Source organism: Pinus tabuliformis, chromosome 2_2, assembly GCF_031772625.1.
Source record: "Pinus tabuliformis cultivar Carrire ecotype Pingquan chromosome 2_2, CPIR1, whole genome shotgun sequence".
NCBI lineage: Eukaryota > Viridiplantae > Streptophyta > Pinopsida > Pinales > Pinaceae > Pinus > Pinus tabuliformis.
In genome coordinates, this window is record NC_142300.1 from 75,262,193 (window position 1) to 75,286,289 (window position 24,097).

At 41.7% G+C, this 24,097-nt stretch overlaps 1 protein-coding gene across 2 annotated transcripts in view; it reads left to right on the forward strand.

The window, feature by feature from the left end:
* Positions 1–24,097, forward strand: part of LOC149191513 (Galactose oxidase/kelch repeat superfamily protein) — a 464,035-nt gene that overhangs the window by 367,526 nt on the left and 72,412 nt on the right. For both annotated transcript variants that reach the window (XM_089404308.1, XM_089404307.1), the window contains exons 14-16: positions 18,161–18,349; positions 18,488–18,591; positions 19,026–19,119. In XM_089404308.1, the coding sequence (XP_089260434.1) occupies positions 18,161–18,349; positions 18,488–18,591; positions 19,026–19,119 (387 nt within the window). The remainder of the gene's footprint in view (positions 1–18,160; positions 18,350–18,487; positions 18,592–19,025; positions 19,120–24,097) is intronic.

A 24,097-nucleotide genomic window follows, 5' to 3' on the forward strand; every position in this document is an offset into this window, starting at 1 on the left:
GAATTCATGGTAACATGCTCATTATGACCTTCTAAGCTTTTCAGACCCTACACTACATTGACCAAACTCTTAAATCCATCACAAGACATTGCTATCTTGCTCCTCTTTATGCTTGCTACTGCAAACCTCTAAGACCTTAACCTAATTGCTTTTTCTCATCCCTAGTCCAACAACCCAAAACCATAAATTTTCAAAATCTCATCTAAAACTATTATATCAGCCTAAAATCCATTTGTCTTCTAGTCATTGGCAGTGAAATCCTTAGAGAGATCCCTATATGGTTTAGCAGGGCTAGCTGCTGAACTGCAAGTGGTTTGAAGTTACCTCTTTCGATCTCCTCCTCAACCTGGGACATTGTAGAGGATAACAGACTATTAGGCCAAAATTCTAAGGATAAATAATACAATTGTTTAAGTGACTTAGAATAATCTCAACTATTGATCTCAAGTGAAGCTTAGGATTTAATCCTAGCCATTGATCTCTTAGAAGATTAGGGTTCAGGGTTTTAGCTTAATGAAATTATAAAATAAGCCTAAGGGAGAGGTCAAGTCACAACACACAATTGTGGAGGAAGCGATTTTCTCTAGAGCAAGAGGCTGAACTAGACTAAAGAGAAGTGAGGAGAAGTGCAACAGGGAATTTCAAGAGAAATTCAAGGAGTTCAAGTTCAAGAAAGAGGGAGGCCAAGTTGCTGAAGAGGAGGGTTGAGTTGTGGAGGAGGTTGAGTTATCCAAGGAGGCTGATTTCTCTAGTGCGCAGGGGTCATATGAGACAGTGAGAAAGGGAGGATGATTTGTTGGTGAGACAAGTTAATTTTTTGGGGGCCAATTTGCTTTAGGTGGTTCAATTTCCAAAGGCCAAATTCTTTGTGGCTGATTTTGCCAGCGGGGTCAAGTTTCCAAGTACCTAGTAACTATGATTTCTATGTATTCTTTGTGGGTCTAGGCCTAGATTTTCTTGAGAAATGTAATGAAGGAAAATTGTGTTGGGTGTATTTTTTTTTGGTGTGATTGATGTCTTCATTTTTATTTCCGCTAGATCTTTTAAGTTAATATACCACTATATTTATTTTTCGGAAAATTCAGGAATATTTGAGATATATATTTTCTGGGTTTTTAAATAAAGTGTTGAAGTAAAACAGATTAGATCTGGTATGAGAGTAATTAACAAATTTTTGGATTTTCTTTTGGCCAAGTTGTATTGAGAACATGTTTACATTGATCTATGCAATATTCTTTAGAGGCGACTTCATTGACATTTAATGTTGTTGAGTGACTCAAGCTCTATGGTTCGTTCATCTCTAAGTGATATTTTGCACTGCTTGTGAGATTGGCATGAAGAATGTTGGCCATGGGCAAAGAGGTTTGCATACATAAGAGAAATGATCCGTGCAAGAAATAAAAATAGGTATGCTAGTGGCACAATAAGATGGGTGTTTCCAACCGTATATAGTACGATCACCTTTATGAGGCTAATACAACAAGTGTTCCTTTAACGTGCTTAAATAGATATAACCTCCATGAATGCCCAAATACCAACCTATGACATAAGCATGCCCATCAAGGCAGGGAGTTGCCTCTCATGACGGGGTAGTGAGCGAAGCAATAAAACAAAGCACCATGGAGATGAACTAAGAAGACCGGTCATGACTGTCCACTTCGGGGGAACTGGGACACACTTTTACACTTCATCCTACATGGCTTTATGGGGCCATAGATTGGATAGATTTGGGCCAAACTCGAATTAAACTCATGCACTCGTATAAGACCCGTGGGTTTGGCATAAGACCCGCATCAGACCCCTTTCAAACCTGTCGAACCTCAGATTGCGATTTTTATTTTCTTTTCTTTTTTGGAAATGAGGTGGAGGAAAAGGGAAATTGGAGGCAAGAAAATGCTTTATAAGCACCTCTCTCCCTTTCATTTGTCATTCACTTGTCATTTGAGTGTTTGGCTCATTGCTATGAGTGTTGAGTGAGTCCATTGCACAATGAAGGAGCTCTTGGAGGAGGCTAAAGGAGGCTTCATCAGATTAGACCCAACTTCAGGTAGGCTTCATGAAGCTTGTTTGAATTTTTTGCATGTAATTTTTTTTAAATCTTTTGTATTCAATTTTTTTTTTTTTTGGTTTTCAATTTTTTTTTAATTTGCAAATACACCTGCCTCACAATTGCTTCAACCTTCTGATGTTAGCACTAGTTCCACGAGGGCTTATTGTATGCGTAGTCATCCATGAGTGATGAGACTCAAGATTGTTATGAGACAATCATTTATCATTTATGACATATGTATTTGAATTTTGAATTCGCTGACATTTATTATTTTAATTATGGAATCATGAGTCCTTTTCTTATTCAATATCTAAATGTTTTGCTTACAAAAATCAAATATGTTATGTTGTACTTTTATAGATATGAGATGATGTTATGAATTATTGCATATATTGTCGTTTTTATAAGTATTGGAATTGTCATTAGTCTATTTTTTGTGCTTAAAATCTGCCATATTTTAAGTTTTTTTTTTTTGTATTTTGACGAGTCTTATATGGGTCATTCCCGAGTCTTATACTAGTTGATGAGGCAATAGCCATACGAGTCTTATACGAGTACAAGTCATGCAACATTGCTCCAAACCCTAGGCTAGAGGGTTGTGGAGGAATTGGCTTCATAAGGTCATTTGTGGGCTAAGAACCTAAGCTTGGGATTTTGTGCCCAAAGAAGTGGGGCCAAAACCATGAGGAGATTTGATGACTTGGGACATGGAGATGAAAGAGCACCCTTAAAGGAGCAAGGGGCAACTTCAAGCACCATGAGATGCCTTGTAAAAATGAAGAAATTAAATTTTTATGTGTTTATATAGGTAAAAAGACTAGAAGATTCAAATTGGCCTTAATTAAAGGACCCTCTTGGAAGGGCTAGCCATCGACCCTAAGAAGCATTTAAATAAGAGGAAGTTGGAGGATCATTTCCTCATCCAACAAGAGCAATTATTCTCTCAAGAAAGACTTTGCATGCCTTAGGTAGCTAAGTAGATCAAGAGCTGAAGAAAGGATGTGTTTTTTTCTTTGGTTTGGGCTTGTTTTGGCACAGGGAAAATAGGAAGAGAAGCCGAGTTGTGAGAGCTAACAACTAGACATGCAACTGAGTTTATGTAGCTCTGATCTGAAGTGGAAAGAAGTCTCATAGGGCCGAGTTGTTATCCTATAATTATCTCTGTTCCTTAGGTGAAAACAGGGTTGAAAATCTGAAAGTGTTCCTATGCGAGGACCAAGTCATAACAGGGCTGTTGTGTAATATCCTTAAGGAAAATTAACAGTGATAAACAAAGCATGCATAGCAAAAATACCCACAAAAATTTCACACAAATTAAACACCAAGAAATACGCCAAAAACTGCGCTAAATGGAGCCATTTTATTATAAATAGATGGGGTACAATAGAAACTCGGAATGCATGCACTTGGGCTTGCCCAAGACAAGATAGCAAAACCCAAGTGATGAAATCAGCTGCTCCAACTGCTAGGTAGTTTCCCCCACAATAGCTCTGCGCTGGCTCTTCAGAAACTGCACTGCTGGCTGCAAGGAATGGCTGATTTGACCCTCTTCTGGTGCTTAGAAAAATTTGGGAAATTAACCCCAAACTCCTCTCCAATAAACCACCAAATCCCTGAAAGGGTTTGGACTACTTCCGACCCCTGAAATTACCCCCAATTTCAACGTACTCTCTAATTGATTGGTAATTTCGTCCCACCTAAAGAATCACCTGATTCAACCCTCGAAAATGCTACAAAATGCCAAGGTTTGACCCCCTCCGAAAACCTTACCAAATCCCTAGCTTAAATCTGCTCCTAATGGTCACCCCCTAGCTCCCACATGTGCCCAAAAAAGTTGTCTGCGTAGGCCTACACAGTCACCCAGATGGTTTCTTTTCTCTAGCAAGACTCCTCACGTATTTGGCTCATCTCTCCCTCAAAAACTCCAGCAAATAGTGTGGCAAGACTCCTCTGGAAACCTCGGCCAAACTTCTGCTCTACGTCAGCCTCTCCAAGCAATTCATACTCCCCAACTACACCCTAGAAACTGCCATGAAACCACGACAAAATAACCTGAAACTAATGTTGAAGAGGCTCAAAAGGAAATCGACCTCCCTCCTTGGGCTAGCACTCGAAGTCCACCGAAGCAAGGGATGAGAAACTCACTTGGGAATCTCGGTTGCAGACTTGGCCAAACTACTCATGTGTGCTACGTGCACGTAAATGTTAAATTGCCAAAAAGCCCCTATCGTTGCCATCCTTCTCCTATTTATAATTTCTCCTTGTCTCCTCTTGTGGGTCCCTCCATCTAATATTTCGTCTCCCTCACCTTAGCAATTCGACCTTTCTCCATGGGGGGTGCATATTTCATGAGGGGGTGGCCCCCACATTCCACTAACCAAGTGATATCGACCCCCTTCTCCTAATTATTATCTTCAAAATTTCGTGGGTACCCCACAATAGCCAAAAATGCAAAAATGGTGAATCTTCTCTAGAAAAAATTATTTTGGGAGGGGATATGATTGTCCTCCCCTCCCAAATTTTGCTTGTCCCTAAACAACTGCAACTTTGGATGTTGAAGTATGTGCTCATCCTCCCAAGTAGCATCGCCATCTGGTAAGTTCCTGCAGCGTACCAGATATTATTTGATAGTTCTGCTCCTCAACCTCCTCTCTCTAGTTTCCAAGATGGCCTCTGGTTCCAGCACTAAGTGCCCCTTATCATCAAGCCGGGGTAATTCTATTGCAGTTGTCACATGTTGTTCCAACACCTTCTTGAGGCATGAGACATGGAAAACATTATGGACCTTGCTTCCGGGTGGAAGCTCCAACTTGTAAGTCACCTCTGCAATCCCTTGGGCCACTTTGTAAGGCCCATAAGAGCGTGGCTATAGCTTTTCGGCCCCCTTCTGCTTCAACATTGACATACTGTATGGCTGGAGGCGTGAAAAAACTAAGTCTCCCACCTTAAAGTGCCTCTCAACCCTGTGCTTGTCTGCATATATCTTCTGTTGATTTTGGGTGGTCTGCAAGTTTTCTTTGAGCGCCTTAAGGATGTTTTGGCTCTCTTGAATCTAGTCTTTGGCCCTTGGGGCCTTGTTGTCTCCAAAAAAAAAGGTTAGCAAAAGATAAAGCATCATACCCGTATAAAGCACGAAAAGACGACATACTAATGGACATGTGGTAGGTGGTGTTGTAGCAATTCTCCCCCAAGTGTAACCACCTCATCCAAGCCTGTTGTTGCCCTGTCACGTAGTTCCGCAGGTACCCTTCTAACCATATTTGTTGACTATCTTAGTCTGGCCGTCTGACTGTGGGTGGTAACTGGTGCTAGGAGTGAGCTTAGTTCCCACCAATTTGAAAAGTTCTTGCCAAAACGCCTCCATTAAATGGATGTGCTTGTCACTAATTATGCTCTTGGGAAGACCATGCAGACATAAGAACTCTATGAAGAACAACTCCGCAAGTTACGAAGCAGAGTACCAGGAGGGGTAGCAAAGAAATGTGCGTACTTTGTCACCCTGTTGTCCACCACGTAAATACAGTCACAAACTTGCACCATGGGAATCCATGTGATGAAATCCATGGAGATACTCTTCCACTTCCCCTTTCAGAATGGGAAGCGGCTATGGTAACCTAGTTGGCTAGGTTAGCTCCCCCTTGTTCCTTTGATAGGTCTCACACTCTTGAACATGCCTCAACACGCCCCCCTTAAGTCCTTTCCATGTGAAACGCTCCCTGACCGTCCTTTAAATCTTCAGGAGCACCTGATGTCCTGACAAGGGTGAATCATGGGTTGCCTGGAGAATTCTCTTCCTCAACTGTCAACTTGGTACCAAGAATATGCGCCCCTTGTAGTAAATGACATCTATTATCACCCGGTAGTGCTCATCCCCATGAGTTCCCTCCAAGATCTCACACGCCTGTTGATCCTTGGAGTACTCCACCAAAAGTCGTGCTTTCCAATCATGGCAGATGTTCATGAGGGAAAGTGTCGCGGGCCTCCTAGATAATGCATCCGCTACCACATTATGCTTGCCCTTGACGTACTCTATGTCGAAATCGTAAGCCTAGATCATGCTGACCCACTTCTATTGTCTATCATTGAGGCCTTTCTGCCCCAGAAAATGGCAAAGATTGTTGTGATCAGTCTTCACTCTAAACTTGTTGCCCACCAAGTATTGCCGGAATTTGGCCAATGCATGCATGATGGCCAACATCTGCTTGTCGTAAATCTAGTACAGTCTCTCCCGTGGAAGGAGCTTTTGACTCTCAAAAGGAATGGGATGACGACTCTGTGACAATACTGCGCCCACTCCTTCACCTAATGCATCACACTCCAAGGTGAACAACTGGGTAAAGTCAGGGAGTGCCAATACTGGGCAACTACTCATCACCTCTTTGAGTTGCTCAAATGCTGCTTGTGCCTTGTCTGTGCATGCAAATGCCCCTTGGTCAAATCGGTGAGGGGAGTTGCCAATTGAGAAGCCGTTCACGAACTTCTTGTAATAAGTGCTTATGCCCACAAATCCCCTCAGCTTGGTCAAATTCCGAAGCACTGACCAATCTCGAATGGCTCGAATATTCTCCTTATGCAACCTCACACCATCCTCCCCAGTGATGTGCCCCAAATAGAGCATCTCTGTTAGTCCATAATCACACTTGGACAACTTAGCATAGAATTGATGCCCCTCCAAAATCTTGATCACCTTGTTCAGATGTTGCAAGTGCTCCTGCCATGTCCTACTATAGATCAATATATCATCAAAGAAGACCAAGACATAACGCCTCAGGTGCCACCGAAATACATGGTTCATGCAGGACTAGAATGTGGCTGGCGCGTTGGCTAGCCCAAAGGGCATCACCAAAAAATCAAAATGGCAATAATGGCAGCGAAATGTTGTCTTGGGAATGTTCTGCTCATGCACCCTGATCTGGTCATACGCCGAACGCAAGCCTATCTTTCAGAAGTACTTAGCTCTTATAAGTTGATCCATCAACTTGTTGATCTAGGGAATGGGGTAGCGGTTCTTCAACATTTTCTTATTGAGAGCTCGGTAGTCAATACACATCCTCAACGTGCCATCCTTCTTCTTCACTAGAACAACTGATGAAGCGAAAGGGCTAGAACTGGGCCTAATATGCCCCAATGCCAACAACTCTTGAATGGCCCTCTCGATCTCATCCTGATAAGCCTTGGGATGTTGGTATGGAGTCGTAATTACCACTTGTACTCCTGGTTCGAGCTCAATAGTGTGCTCAAACCCCCTGTTAGTTGGCCATCTCGGTGGTATGTCTCCAAATACTGTTGGGTACCTATCTAAAATAGCCTGTACATCTGGGTGTGGTGGTTGGGGGTTACCCCCTGCATCAAATATCCTTAGCTCCACTGCCCACTCTATATCACCATGTCTCAAATCGAGCTTCATCTTGTGTGTTGACTTTGTCTATGGGGGGTATGAGTGTATGCCTCTCGATAAGACCATCTTTGTGTCAAGCCCCATAAACTCCATCTCCAAATTTTTCCAATTAGTAGTAACACGCCCAAGTGAGTACAACCACTGCACACCAAGCACCACGTTGGTGTCAGGAACATCAACCACAAAGAAGTGGTCCGTCATAGAGTAGTTCCCCATCACTACTATCATCCCAGGGACGTATTTGGTGCACTGCATAGTACAGTCTCTTGGTACCAAAACCGAGAACCCCTCGAAGACTTCATGCGTATGCCCTTCCTCTCCACCATCTGGGCATCTACGAAATTGTGGGTAGCCCCACTGTCCACTAGTATTGAAACACGTTGCCCATGCATTGTGCCCCTGATCCTCAAGGTGAGGTACTTCGGCACTCCCTGAAGTGAAGCGATGACCCCTGTTACTGACAAGAAAGGGGCTCCCCCTTGTGGGTTGGAGGGCCTTTACCTCCTCCTCCCTCCATAGGTGGACCATCATCTCTGACATCTATCTCTTGCTCCACATCATCCTTCGGTTCATTGTCAGAAAAAACCTCTATGAAGTGGGCCTTGCCCTTAGTACATCGATGCCATGGTGCCCACGATTCCTGGGAAGTGAAACATAACTTCCTTCGACAGAGGTCCCTCCTAGCCTCGTCATCCAACTGTCCATGCTTTGGGTGTCTCTCTATGGTGGGGCGCTAGTGTCTCTCCCTCTCGCTTGAAACACAGGTCTAGGGGTTATCTGCGTTCTGGTCCTTGGCAGAGCATCCTGCAAATCCCGGGCTCCACCCATTGCGTCCTGCAAAGTGGTGGGCGTATTGGACCTCACCAAGCCCCTCAGTGGCTCTGCTAGCCCCTCCACAAACATGTAGACCCTCCTAGCCTCCGATAAATCTAGCACCATCACTGACCCCCTCAGAAACTCAGAGATATAGGCCTCAACATTTCTAGTCTGCTTGAGCTCTGTCAACTCTCCAAAGTTCTCCTCCGGGTCTCTCCTCTCAAAACTCTCCAATACCCTCCGAGTGAAATCCTTATAGGCCATAACTCCTTCATGTCCCATCGTGGTCAACCCATTGAACCACCAATCATGGGCTTCCCCTTCTTAGTGCAACGTGGCAATTTTGATTGCCTCCACCTCTGTCATCTGGTTGAGCTAGAAGTAGACATCTAGCTTCTCAACCCATGCCCTGGCTGAGCTCTTAGGTGAGCCATAAAAAATCGAGAGGAATAACCTCCCCATAGTGCACTGTAAATCAATGCCATGTGTGTAGCCTCCTCCACTCTGTCTCCTGCTCCTATTGTTTCCCTTAACCTGACAGAAGTCCTTGAAGGTGACGGTTTCTTTGAAATGAGGCCCATAAGACTGATACTCTACAAAATAGTCCGCCATGGGTGTCTCCTCTGCCCTTGTGACCCTCCAACACTTGATGCTAGAAATGTGGGGACGGTTGACGTGGGTGGTGTGTTAGAAACAAGAGGTATGTTGGATGGATTTGCTACATGGTGGTGCAAAGTACTTGAGCCTTCACCCAGATGAATTTCTCCCCGAATCCCCTTGCCCTTGTTGTTGCTGCAGTTTTGTTGCCTCAGTTCATCAATGCCCCTAGACAAATCGTTGATGGCCTTCAAAAGATGTTGAGCAAACTCCTCTTCTTTACTCATCTTATCTCCCTCATTATCCCCCATGTTTGGCCTCTCAACCTTCGGCTCAACGGTTACAGGAGCAGGAGTAATTTGTAGCTGCCTTTGTATGTTTCTATACCTTTGCTTCTTGTAAGTGATATTCTGCTTATCCTCTGGCGTCATAGACTAATAACTGCTCCCACAGGCTGAGCCAAGACTATGCGCTCTGATGCCACTGTAATATCCCTAAGGAAAATTAACAGTGATAAACAAAGCATGCATAGGAAAAATAGCCACAAAATTTCACACAATCTAAACACCAGGAAATACACCAAAAATTGTGCTGAACTGAGCCATTTTATTATAAATAGATGGGGTACAATAGAAGCTCAGAATGTATGCATCTGGTCTTGCCCAAGTCATGAAATAAACTACTCCAATTGCTAGGTAGTTGCCCCCACAATAGCTCTGTGTTGACCCTTCAAAAATTGCATTGTTGGCTGCAAGGAATGGCTAATTTGGCCCTCTTCTGGTGCTCATAAAATTTCGGGAAATTAACCCTAGCCTCCTCTCCATTAACCCACCAAAACCTAGAGAGGGTTTGGCCTACTTTCAACCCCCGAAATTGACCCCAATTTCAGCATACTCTCCAACTGACTGGTAATTTCGGCCCACCTGAAGAATCAACAGATTTAGCCCTCCAAAATGCTGCAAAATACCAAGGCTTGACCCCTTTGGAAACCTCATCAAATCCCCAACTCAAATCTGCCCCAATGGTCAATCTCGTAGCTCCCATGTGTGCCCAAAAAGCTCCCCGCGCAAGGCCATGCAGTCACCCAGATGGCTACTTTGCTCCAACAACACACCTCCCAGATTTTGCTGATCACTCCCTCAAAAACTCTAGCAAATAGTGTGGCAAGACTCCCCCAGAAACCTCAGCAAATAGTAGAGATTCAGATCCGCGTTACTCTTGACAAACCCCATCTTTTGCAAGTAGCCATCTATTCGACCATACCACACTCTTGGTGCCTACTTCAGCCCATACAAGGCTTTCTTCAATCTGGATACATGAGACTTCTTCTCATGAGTTTCAAAGTCCTCTGGTTGTTCAATGTATACTTCTTCTTCTATTACCCCGTTCAGAAATGCTGTCTTGATATCCATCTGATGGATATCCCATCCCATCTGGGCTACAAGAGATATCACAGTCCTAATAGATGTATACCTAGCTACTGGGGCAAAGGTTTCCTCATAGTCAATCCCTTCCTTTTGAGCATACCCCTTAGCCACAAACTTGGCCTTGTATTTTTCAATACTGTCGTCCGCAGCATATTTGATCTTGTAGATCCATCTTGAACCTACCATAGATCTGTCTTGAGGCCTTGACACCACCTCTCAAACATTGTTTACCATTATGGAGTTATATTCCTCCACCATCGCATCTAGCCAGGCCTGATGCTGAGCTACCTCCTTGAAGCTGGCAGGCTCTCCATCTTGAGCTACTAATGCCTGATACCTATCTGGCTGTTTTCGCTCCCTTTTACTCTTCCTTGGCTCTCCGACGAAGTTCTCTGCATCACGCAGAATATGACGAAGTTCCCTGCTGGTTCTTCCTTGCCAACAGGTGCTTCTGTTTGCTCATCTTCCTCATCCTGAGAATCTTCCTGATCTGAGGAAGGATTTTTCACTTCCGTTGGTTGAAGAGGCATGACCAACGGATCCTCTTTCGACTGCTCCTTGGAAGGCATTTCACGAGATCTTCTGAAAGCTCTGTCCGCCATGAACTTCACATTTCGTCGTACTACTACCTTCTTGCTCCCTGGAAGATAGATCCTGTATGCCTTAGCGTTCTCGCTATATCCTGCAAGATACCCCTTTTTTGCAGTCTGATCCAGCTTCTTCCTCTTTTCTTCGGGTATGCGACAATATGCCAAACTCCCAAATATCCTGAAATGACTGACTTCAGGTGTCTTCCCAGTGAAGACTTTCTCTGGAGTAATCTTGCCTAATGCCCGATGAGGAGTCCTGTTCTGAACGTAGACAACTGTGTTGCATGCTTCTGCCCACAGGAATTTTGGCATATCCTGATCATACAGCATGGCCCTAGTTGCTTCTACAATAGTCCTATTTTTCCTTTCTGCCACCTCATTTTGCTCCGGATTATAGGGAGTTGTCCACTCTCTTTTGATGCCCTCCTTAGCGCAATAATCAGTGAAGTCCTTATCGACATATTCTCCACCATTATCTGAGCGCAAGACTTTGATTTTCTTACCTGTCAGATTCTCCACTAGAGCCTTGAACTCCTTGAATCAACAGAAAACCTCATCCTTGGTTTTCAAAAAATAGATCCAATTTTTCCTCGAGTGGTCATCAATGAAGGTAAGGAAATACGTGGCACTGCTGAGAACTTTGGCAGACATAGGTCCGCAGATATCTGAGTGTATCAATCCTAGTACACTCTTGGCCCTGTGGTTGCTCCTAGGAAATGCCGCCTTAGCATATTTTCCTAGAGCGCATCCCCTGCATACATCATCTCGTTCCGTACTCAGATCTAGAACTCCTGTTATAGTGCTCCTAAGAATTCTCAGAGCTCCATGGTGCAAGTGACCCATCCTTCTGTGCCATAGTTCATTCAAGTCTTTGTCCCCATGACTGCCTATTAGTGCCATTGGAGATTCTAGTTGTAATCTGTACAATCGATTACTTTTGATCCCGATCTGCACTTTCTTTTTCTAGCTCGGGTGTTTGACGTATACCTTTTCCTTGATGAAGTAGACGTCATAGCCCTTGCCTTGTAGTTGTGACACAGAAAGTAAGTTCATCCCCAATCCTGGCACATGCAGCACATTTGTGGCATGGAACCGCTCTCTTGATTCTGTCTGAAAAAACTATGGTACCTTTTCCTACTAGAGTACACTTTGCTGAAAGTTCATCTTCTCTTCTCAATATTCTGAGAAACACTCTTTGATTCCCGTCATATGCCACGAGGCTCCACTGTCTATATACCATACTTCTGATGATGCAACACTAGTCATGCACGCCACTTCTTCCAACCTGGAAGCCAACATAGAGAAATCGAAATCTCTCTCTTATGCAATCTTCTGAAAATCTGTGTGAGTCCCCTGAGGTGGATGCCTCTGCATTGTGGTCTCGACCCATAACTGATTTTCCCTTTTTGTCTCTGATTACTTGCTCTGATACCATGTGAAAATTCGATCATTGCAGCAACTAATTTACTTTTCCTACTTATTTCATCATAAGTTATTCATGAAACTACTTCAACAAACATTAAAATAGATACTGTTGCAAATATCACATCGTAATGCAGAAACAAAAATATGCACACATTGACACAGTTATTTTGGACTAATGTCCCTGGTAAAACCCGCTGTGGGAAAACCGATGCAGCAAGGGAGGATTTTATTATTCAGCAATTTTCTTGTATAACAGGGTGCCAAACTGGCTTACCCACAGATAGACAAACTTCCAGCACTTTCCTAAACCCAACGTAGGCCCTACTGACCTCTGCTATAGCCTGAAACCCTTTGTGTCAGCCTAAAACCCTTTGCGTTAGCCTATTGAGGTTCTGCGCAGCTTCTCTATGGTTCTGCGTCACTCCTGTAGCCTCTGCGTGGATGACGCAGGCCCTTCTGGCTTTGCACAGTCTCTGCTACCTCTGCATGGTTTCCTCTTGGTTCTGCATCTGCCTCTTCTGTGCTGATCTCCCATCTCTTTGTTTCGTACTTGCTGCCCCCTGACTGCTCTCTAGACCACTGGTTCAATTTCTCAGCAAACCCCACTCCAGAAATTGAACTAACTGGTCTCCCTCAGTATGTTCTCCAAGTGTCCCTCAAGCCTCCTCTTATACTTTTTCTGTTGACATCTCAACGGTCGAGATTAAGTCCCTAATCAACGACTAAGATTAGATCTAGCTTGATCCATGTCTCTTGGACCATTCTAACACAGATTCATATTAATATACATTAATATTTTATTTTCCCTAAGTTTAAACTTAGGGACTCCATTAAGCGTATTAATTATTTAATATCTCCTGATCTATTTAGAATCTGCCCAAACCCTTTCTGCGTATTGGAGATCTCATATGCCCCAACCTCCACCAAATTTCGTGGCTAGAGCACATCCAATGCTACCCCAAATCAACAATTAGCACTTTTAAATCTTTTCAGAGCATTAGTTAATCTTCAATTTTTATTAATGTTTATGCAGTAATAACAGTAAATAAAAGAACATAGTAGACACAAGACTAGCTGGAAAACTCCCTCAGAGTCAAAAACCACCAAATGCTTTTCTAATAAATTCTTTAATCTTCGGCCCCAACTAAAATGAAAGCAACAAATTCCTAGAATTTTAGAAAAGCATTCTTCTCCAACTCCCACTGGAAGGACGCCCCAATGCCATGGTTTCTTCAATAGTCTATTGAATGGATGCCCCAAAATCCTAGACCAACCTACCACCCTGAAGTGTTCACAGGCTCCAAGCTGTAGGCGACTTCATGCACTAACCTAGCACTTCCCTGCCACCCTATAATGACTGAAATGAGATAAGAGTGTGGATACCCCATATATTTTCAGGCTTTGCCCCATACTTCTTTTCAATCAAGGACACTGCTGAAGGAAGTCTGGATGACATAAAGGAAAATGAGATCTTACATTCAATATTGTAGAGTCATGTCATATGGTTGCAGGTAAACATGGATAAATGCTTTATCTCGAGAGCATGATCAAAAGAAAGGATCTCCTCCTTTGAAAGGATGCGGGAAAGCATGGGTCACACATTGTCTAGATGAAATCAACATAATATGTCCTCATATGAAATATGAGGTGGTTGATCGTGATTGGAGGAACTCTGATTAAAATTTCCTGGTAGGAAAATGTGTGAAGAAAGAAGGAAAGAGATCGTGGAATGTGCAACCATGAAGAAGGCAATCAACATCCAAGGACTAAGATATTTGACTAGGATATCTCCATGAAAGATATGAGGACTCTGATGAATTCTGAAAAAGAAAGAGACCCTTGATAGTATATATCTTTGGGAGATGTGTCAATATGTATGTCAGATGTTGATGCATGATGAAGGGCCATCACAAAGGTAACTTTGATTTAAAGTTCATTCCTTTATTTTTGAATGATATCTGGATGGGCTTGTGCAGGGCTACCAAGGGAAGATCTATGGATATCTTCCACCCATGATGTCCATGTAGTAGGATGAAAGATCCTTAAGGAAACATGACATGAAGAAGGCAGCATGGCATGAAGGAAGGCCAGATAGGAACTAATGGATCACTTTTCTATGAAAGGTATAAAGACACGACTGGCTCATGGATGAAAGTGATGGATGGTCTATGCCCTACAATGGAGTCCCAAAACATGAAGACTCTTGAATAAATATGTTCATGACATCATGAGGAGGAGTTCTTCAAGTAGTTGGTTGTCCCATCATCTCCACCTGAGGAGTTGTTGTAGGTCCCTAATTAAGAGGGAGCCTGGAAACAAGTTTCTTACTTGGTAGAAACTTGGAAGCAAAATTCCTAAGCCAAGAGGGAGCTTAGTTACATTCCTTTTGTAGGAATGAGTACATCCCTTAATTGGAATAGATATATCCTCCCTAATTAAGAGGGAGAGATAGACACATCATTCTTGTCTTCACTTGGGAAGACAGAATGGAGGATTGGATAAACATCTGGCATCCGATGCTCTTTGAGGATGAGTTAGGGCATCCAAGATAAGAGTAGTCATAAAGGAATGCTATTCTTTAAGGACCGCGAATCCAAGATAAGAATAGTTCTGGTGGAACACACCCTGAGAACCTGGGTGAGGTACGTTCAGAGAGAGACAATGATGATGGTGTCTAAACATCATTGGTCTCACCAACATTGAGCTCAAATCTTGTGGAGAGATAGAGTTGTTAGTCAAGGCCTTGCTATGTGACAATGCTGGTTGATATGATGCTAAACATATGGGTTACCAATCTGACTCTTCTTATGAGAATTCTTCAGATTGAGAATGACCAAGTACCATTATGAATACCTCCCTAGTTAAGAGTGAGTGTTGAAAAGTGTAACTAGGTTCGGTCTTCACAATGACATGTGTAATTGTGATTTTATGTAATAGATGCAAAGAAGAAAAACAAAATTATTATTGTAATGCTTGTCTCATGGGTTTCATGAGCAAGGAATTTTATTTTTAGGTAAGGCTCCCATTTAGAGCCATTAGGATTGGTCATAAAGTCAAACTAAGTCAATGTCATGTATGAAGGACCCTTCTTGGGCATGTTACTTTTTCGTATGAGTCATTAAAAGGATAAGAAAGCACTCCAAGACCAAGCAAAAGCATCTCCTTCAAGCCGACTACAAAATGAAATAATAAAGATACTCCAAATGACATCTCGGCCCGGGAAACTGTTAAGTTGTCTTATTTACTTTGGCAAACCACTATAAATAGGCAGCTTGACCTCATTTCAGAAGCAAGCAATCCGGTCAAGAACAACTTTGCAACAAGAAGTGCGAAGATCACCTGGGAAGGAACCTCATCATCAACGAAGAGAGAAAAAGGAAGAGCGAAGTCTTTAGCATCATTTTCGGATCTATTTTGGGTCACTTTGGTATGACACATGCAAAGAAGAGGAGGATCATTTGCTACAGAAGAAGCCGAGAAAAATTACAGTCCTCTTGGGTACCAAACTTGGAGAAGGGCAAGTCAAAAGAGAAGCCAAGTTTAGCTAGAAGGAGACTCTATCCTAAGCGAAGGAATCAAGGGCATTTTCTAGAAGGTGACACTTTCCAAGAAGCTACAACTAGGGCTTCTAAAGTAGGGGCGAAGATTTTAGACCTAAATCAAGGGGCCAAATTTTGAAGTGTAGTCGAGAAGGAGGAAGAAGCAAAGGTTTGACTATCGTTGACTCAAAGGAACTTGTCAAGGAAGCTTTGTGTCATGGTCTTGGAGACGCAATTAGGTCAAGGGTCTTGGTCTTGGTGTTCGTCAATTGAAGTCTCTATAAGAAGAAGAATTCATTTGAGTTTTCTTCTCAATTGGGAAAGGTTTTGTCCCTAGCTGATAGCCTAAATTGTGTGTCTCTTGTCTCTTTATTGTTTATGCTTTAGTAGTTGTTTGATGAAAAAGAACACAATAATAATCTAACGAAAGAGAAGACCCTAATCTATTTTAGTAAAACGCATTCACAAGCAATTATCGATAATAGAGAAATCACGTAATCTTGATGCCCCAGATTTCTCAACAGTTTGCAAACATAGACTAGCCCATCTCTATAGATGTTTGAGAGGTGGGATTCCATCTTTCACTCCATGAAGATCATTATTATACAAAATGAGTGCCATAAGTATTGAACATTAGTAGAGATCATATTAGCCATGATATGAGGTATTCTTATCACTAGGTGAGATAAGAGTTGTACACCTTTGCATTGCTTGGCTCCCTTGGTGAATCCTAAGTACCACTATAATGATTGGCTCGATGGTGGACCTTCATGTAGATAACCTCCTCACATGGACATGTTGATTTGATAGGGGGAGGAAGGAGTCATTTGAGAATGATATATAAAGATAGAGCATCCTTTGATGAGGTGGAGGGGCGCTTCATATTGTTTTCCATCGGCGCTTACAGATTTTGAGGCTATGATGTGCTCAAAGACAAAGGGGTCAAGAATCCTTATGCTTTGTGGGGAACTCATGTGGCAGTCTGCTCTATTGTACAACAATTAGCCATGAGGTTGCTCTCATGGGTTACTTCATCCTCTTGATACGAGAGGAGTTGGAGCATATAAGGGAATTTGTACACTTTGAAGAAAAGTAGGCTTGAGCAGTCTAGAGTAGAGAGAATGGTGTATGTGCGCTAAGATCTCCATCTTATTTATAATAGAGGGAGGAGTGGTTGAAGGGAAAGTCGAAGATGTGGAACATATTTCTTGATGATATGATTTTGGACAACGGTGTTGAGTTGGCATTAGCCAACTTGGATCTTAATGAACCAATGCTAGAGATGGTCACTTTCGAGGATGGTGGTCGTCTCGAGGGGTTATCCTTCAGACCAATTGATGCAGATATTGGATGTGATATAGGGGAGGAGGTGAAGGAGTAGGATGGAGGAGATGCGTGGCAGTGGTGATTATTTTGATGATTCTGACAAGTATCATGATTACTAACAGTGACCATCCATGATATTTTTCCATCTACTATTCTATTACCCTATTTTATATTTGCCTTTGGTATTCCCACCTATAGTATCATTGACTTAGTATCTATGTAATACGTTTTTATTTTGATGACATCAAATGACTTAATGATAAAACTGCTGCTTATGGTTCTTAACTTCTATTTTATTATGTGTGTATTGAATATTCTAATTTCTTGTGGGTTTGATCATCATTGATGTAGTAAGCAGTTGTATGATTCAATATTTTGTAAATGTTTTAGTTTCTAAAAAGTTTGGAACTTTATGTCTATATTTCATTTTTGTATTTGTAATTTATATTGTTCTTAATATGTGTGTGTGTGTGTCCTCATCTCATGTGACTTAGTTATTACCATAATCTTTTACTAAAACATTGTTAGAAGCTTCATTGTGATCCTCCAAACTAGTTTCTCAGATCTTATTCTTGAACTCTTAGAATATGATCTGCACACCAAGTGGAAAATATATTGGAATATCTCATGTAAATATGTGATAAACATGAACAATACTTATATCCTTAACACACTACAGTTGACTTGGGTGAAATTGTAAATTTTATAGCTTAAGCAGGTGACATGGGTGTGTGCTAGATCCCAGCCCAAGGTTATAATGTAATTTTGTACTTAATTGAATCCAGCACAGCCATGATCTACTGCAACTCAAATAGATGACACATATTTAAAATAAGAAAATAAATAGTCTGAGGTAAACTGCTATCTCTCCCTCGAAAGAAAACAGTTATGCAATGAAGTACTTGCTTAAGTGTATTACAAATTGCATGTCATGTGGTATTGCATAATTTTTTCTCTGACAAAAAATATGGGAAACTATTGCCAATAATCAGGAAACTAAGCAAGAACATTTCACTCCTGTTGGAGAAATGCGGATGAGACTTGGACTTCCTGCTATGGCTGCTTCTACTGCTGAACTTAATATTGTAGACGAATCAAGTGACACAGAACTTTTGGCGTTAGCTTCAACATTAGTGTCCAGAGACGGTGACAAGAGTACTGAAAGAAGTATTCTCATTCAAGTATGGGTCAAGGACTTTGTAACAAGTTTCTGTTATTAGCAAATACATATATTTTCACATTTGAACACTTCAAATATGTTATTTGAAATACATGTAAATGCAAGTCATAAACCATGAAAGCAATGCATGTTGATACAGGCACTGCGGGAATACTGGAACAATTCAACTGCTATATCAATAAGATTATGTGAGCTGGGCCCTTTGCTTCGTGATTATCACCGTCTGATTTGTCAGTTGCAAAGGTAATTTGAAAATTTCCTACTGTGCTACTCCTAGAGCCTGCATTTACATAACAGGTTGCAAGCTGAATTAATACCTTGAATGTTTCTATAGGGTCATCAGAGAATTTTGGAAAATGCAACTATTTGCATTTACGTCCTTTCCTTTCTATAGCGATCTTTATGTCCTGAAAGTTATTGATTTGATTTGATACTGTTACGGGGGTGAAGGTTCCTCATTTTTCTTGTTTGTCTTTATTAATCTCTATATCCTTCAAATAACCTCACTTTTATTTCCATGTACTGAGATACAATATTGAGGTCTCTTCATTGGATCTGCTAGACATACGTCTGAATTAGCAGCTGAGTTTTTCTTAGATTTTCTACTTTCAGTCAGGAAACTTGTTCTATCGAACCATAATGAAGATGATTGAATGTTTATCATGTAATTGCATCAGCCATAGTTCACTGGAACCAGTGGGGTTTCACCATGAATCTAGCAATTCAGCAATGCAGATGCACCGATTTTATCATCTGAAGAATGCTAATCAGGTACATTTCTTAACATTAAATTCCTACGAAGGGAGTACCTAGGCTGGATTTTGTTTGGATTTCATGTTGTATCTTAGGAATTCCATGTATTTGTGACTTTTCTTCTGTCATTTAGATGTGATTACTTTTTCGTTGTCAGAACATTTTTTTAAAACCATTCTAGTTAAAAGGCAGGAAACTCCATCCTCTTAAATATTTTCATCCTCTATGTAGGTTAATTCAATCAATTACAGTTCAGCTTTGAGATGGTGACCTATCATTCTTAGCTTTGTATTTGTGTGAATAATATTGAACAGCTCAACATATGGCCAGTTGATAAAATAAAAAAAGTTCAGTACAATTTGATGGCTTAAAACAGTTAAATGCTAACTAAATAATCTATTATGATTGTACTGTGCCATTTGGCTTGCACCTAGTAAGTTCTGAACACCTTAGTCTCTATTAGAGTTAGAATAGTCATGGAGAATAATAAAGGAACTTAATGACTGTTCTAGTGTTGCATTAATGACATAAAGCACAATTAAAAGTCTTTTAGTGTTTATACATCTAGGGTTTATGTCATTCTTTCATTATAAAGAGACAATTTCTCTCTCCGTATGATATCCATAAAGTATATCTCCATTTCATGTTCTCTCTCATGTTTTTGCTCCACTTCTTTGCATGTTTGGTTTTTGAACACCTAGGGACTGGTGGATTAATGACAGACTGATTAATTGCCTTTTGATACACACCGAGAAACTGAAAACACTAGGAAAAGATAGGTTTGATTTTCTAGTTTAAACCCAATTCGTATTTACTAGTTTAAAATCAAATCCAATTTGTATTTTTTTATTTTAAATCCATATTTTATGGAAGAGAAGTTAGGTTTTGGTTTTCTGGTTTAAAAGACTATCTCAATTCAGTTTCTTGATTTAAAGCCAGCTTATAAAGACTTCATATTTTTTTCTTTCATTTAAAGTTAGATTTGCTTGTCTGGGTTAAATCGAGATTCTCAAAAGAATTTGGTTTAGAGGAGAACTGAAATTTTCTTCAAGCAACGACTACTACTCACAATGCTGAAGGATGTACACCCTATATGGACGCCTATAGCACTCAGCCAGTGGCTGTACAAACTGCAAATGAAGTTGCCTCACATATTCCAAAGAGAAATTGTGATTGTACAGATTCCAGAAGTCAAGCAGTAAAATTGACAGGGTGTCAAGTTGTATGGGAACTCAATGGTAGGATCCTACCCTAACCCCCTTAGATATTTGATTAATGTATGAGGCCACCTTCATTGGATAAGGCCCATTAATAATTAGTTAATTGTCATTGATTCTAAAGAGGGTTCCTTTTATTAATAAGCCCCGAATTAGTTGGTCGGTCCTCATTATAAGGGGCTCATAGGTAGTTAAGATTATAGCCACTAGAGCACGCCTTGAATAGGAAAAATGACCATGTCACCTTCACATTGTTCATGACCTGACACAACTGTGACATAATTCCTGATCATCCTGTTATATTTGTAACATATTCTTGGATGGAGAGTCATTTGCTAGTACACTAATCCCTTGCAGCTGCAATCCAGCCAACGACTACACATAGCCATAATCTAGACAGTGACCATAACTTGTGTGTAGACTTTTCCTTTAGGCAGAAACTAATACCTTGCAACCCTAATCTAGCCCGTGACGAGCTGCAACCGTAATCTATTCATAACCCAACGGCAGCAAGGTTCAAGGTTTTTTGAAGGTGATTGCAGGGTGTCTTAAATAGGGTGGTTTGAAGGGTTAGACGCGAGGGTTAGTAGTACCATGGAGTAAGGAATGGAGGAAACCCCATAGTGACCATTGGAGGGAACCCTCGGCAATCAAGATAGCAGATAGGGGCTACATAGCCCAATTGATATCATCATCAAGCGGGACATTTCATATTGGATTTCTCAGATCATAAACTTCCTAGGGAGGGTAGAATTTCTTGAAAATGAAAACGAACAGCTCCATGCAACGGTAATAGACCTCAAGCAACTGGTTTCTGAAATTAAAACACATGAAAAATTGCATTTACAGAAACCAGTTGAGGATTTCCCCACACTCCAAAAGGAAATTAAAAATCTATAGGAGATGAAATCACAGCAGGCCATCTTTAAACAAGAGACAGAATTGCAGCAGCAAAGACTTATTTTAGGTTTGGAGTAGTCGGGAAAAGGGAGCAACCTCCCCCATTCATGATGGTTGAAAGGTTGGTAAAGGAAAAATTGAGCAAGGAATGCCTCGGCCAAGCCGGGAGTTCAATCTTAGAGTACATGGACTCTCACCTGCCATGGCCCCTTCAAGTTCCTTACAACTAAGTACCTCATTCCTTCATGACACCTTGGATCTAAAGGGCCTCACCCTTGAGCATATATGGATGGGCCCCAACTCCACACCTTTCCTCTGTTTTTGGGCACCCGCAGTCTAAATTGGAGCCCTCTGGGCTAAGAGGATGACTTCACTCCTGCCCACACAAAAAATCTTCCTTGATTTGGACCTCACGAAATCCCAATAGGTGGAACTCAAATTTTCTAGAAAGCACGTCACAGATACGCGAAAAGAAGGGAAGTGGGCAGTTATTTGTGATCTCCTGGCCATCATCCATGATTCGGCCCTGTTACCCACCACCTGTTGTTAGTATGCATAGGAGAATATTTTTCTCCTAGATGCTCCTTAGTTGGCAGCCAACAGCCCCTTGCATCCCCCATATAGCTTGATGTGCCATTTTCTCAGCCACTTGAGCCAACCATGTGGTCCTTCACCTATCTGCTATGAATGTATGTTTGAAGGTGGGCCTCCCGACCCCAAAGGTATGGCCTTTCATTGGCATAGTTGAGTAATTTTTCTTACTTTCCATGGGCACTTTTGGGTATGGATTGGTGGGGAGATGCAACCTAAAGAGTGGGTTAGGTCTGTGTTCCTATCTCCATTGCCCGATTTCGTGGTTACCCTTGTATCCTAGTCCCATGGGATCTCCTTTATTGACCATTAAAATTAGGGCTGGCACTACATGGGAAATCCTGATTTTGGTTGCATGGTCCTGCTTCCCGATACCACCTTCGTTGTTCCCCTTCCACTCATTTTAGCCCCATTCATCTCTTTTCGCATCTGGGTCCACATGTGTCCACTGGGTCCACATAGGGTTAGCCTCCCCCTCCCCTTGTCCACACCTTGGGTTGGGCTTGGAACGATGCCCCGAAGGTTGATGTTGCTAAAAATAAAATAAAAAGCATAATTTGGCCACTCTCAACAGGAAATGTACCACAAAATGCAAAAGATGGTTAGGAAACATAAATTTAGCACGTGGGCAAAATCCAAACATGAGCTCCACACCTTATCCATGACCATCATCCGATTCCTATGGGCCCTAGATGAGCCCCCTCCATCATTAAGGAACCCATGATTATCCCAACCCCTAGTGGGTGATGAACTACCCCATCTCAAGGGGGCATCCACTGCTACATATTACACATCATGCTCTCCATCCCCTGGAGCCCCGAGCAATTATGAAGAAAAATCAATCAAAGGCGAAAGGCATATGAAGAAGGGTGAAAAAACAAAGGTTGGGGTAACTCATGTACCGCGATTTCCATCCTCCTACACTTATATACCCAGGTGTGGGCTTCCCTTATTATAGATACCTTTGCACCTTGACATGTGGTCAGGATGATTCCCTTGATCCCCTCTCCATTCCATTATTGTATCACTTGCCACATACCACTTGAGGGATGTACCATGGACATATCACCCATTTTAGAGGTTGAAACCACCTAATAGGGTCCTTGTTTAACCCCCTTATTGAGCTTGGAGACACTTGTATATGCCAAAGCCGACTATGGAAGGGCATGCCACCATGAAGTGCCCCATTGATCCCATGACTTGTAAGCATTATTACTTGATTATTTTAATGATTTATTGTATTAGAAGGAAATGGGGTGCATTGGATGTTATGCAGGATTGTAGGTGGGTCTTCATTTGGGGTTTTGTCTCCCTATACGGGGTCGTAGCCCTCTAGAGAACCACATTGGCACTTGTAGGGTGAGCGTTGAGAGTCATGGGCCTCCACCATAGCAAATATTACTTCATGGATCCCCAATGATGTTCATTGATTGCTCGTGTTTCACCTTTTGGATGAGGATGATGCACTTGGTCCACCATGCCCAACTGACTCCACAGTTGCACCATACACTTGGCAAATGTTCCAGGATGCCTCCCGTTGCAGAGGGAGGGCTTATGTCATTACTCCAGCCCTTACAGATGGTCTACAGGCATATTTGATCCATTTGGAGACCCATGAGGATGTCCTTGTGCCCCCACACCCACTTGGGAGCACCACAAGTTCTTATTAGAAAACAAGGGTCCAACCCCTTGTCCACTATGTTTGGAGTCAATTTCTACATCATGGCACCCCTTAGACTTCATCAGGCCTCCTCAAAGGCCCAACGACTCACTTTGTTGATCATTCGACCCTCTTGAGAGGCTTATCTTTACATTATTGAGCTATTTGGTGGGCTTCTCACCAAACATTTTGCTATTATGCACATTATTTTATTTTAGGGGCTAAATTAGGCCTAATTAGCTAAATCAAATTCATTAGGAAGTGTATAAATACAAGTGTGATGAATCATTTTGATCATCATCACTTGGATTTGATCTTTCTCTCTTGTGAGATTTTCGTTATTCTTCTTGGAGGACGAAGTTACATCAATGGGTGAATTTTGATGTTTGGATCTCCTCATTTTTTGTCTTAGAACTTCACTATTGGCGTATAATGATGATTGGATATACTCTTTCTTACATGTAAGTACTCTTTTATTGCTATTTTGTTATGTTCTTTTGTCACATGCATGTTGCTGGGGATTTTCGCTATACTAGGATGAACTTTACTAGTTTTCTTATGCGAAATTTGTCTTTTTATAGCATTGCATCATGTCATGGGCCATGTATGAATGAGTGAATATTCCTAG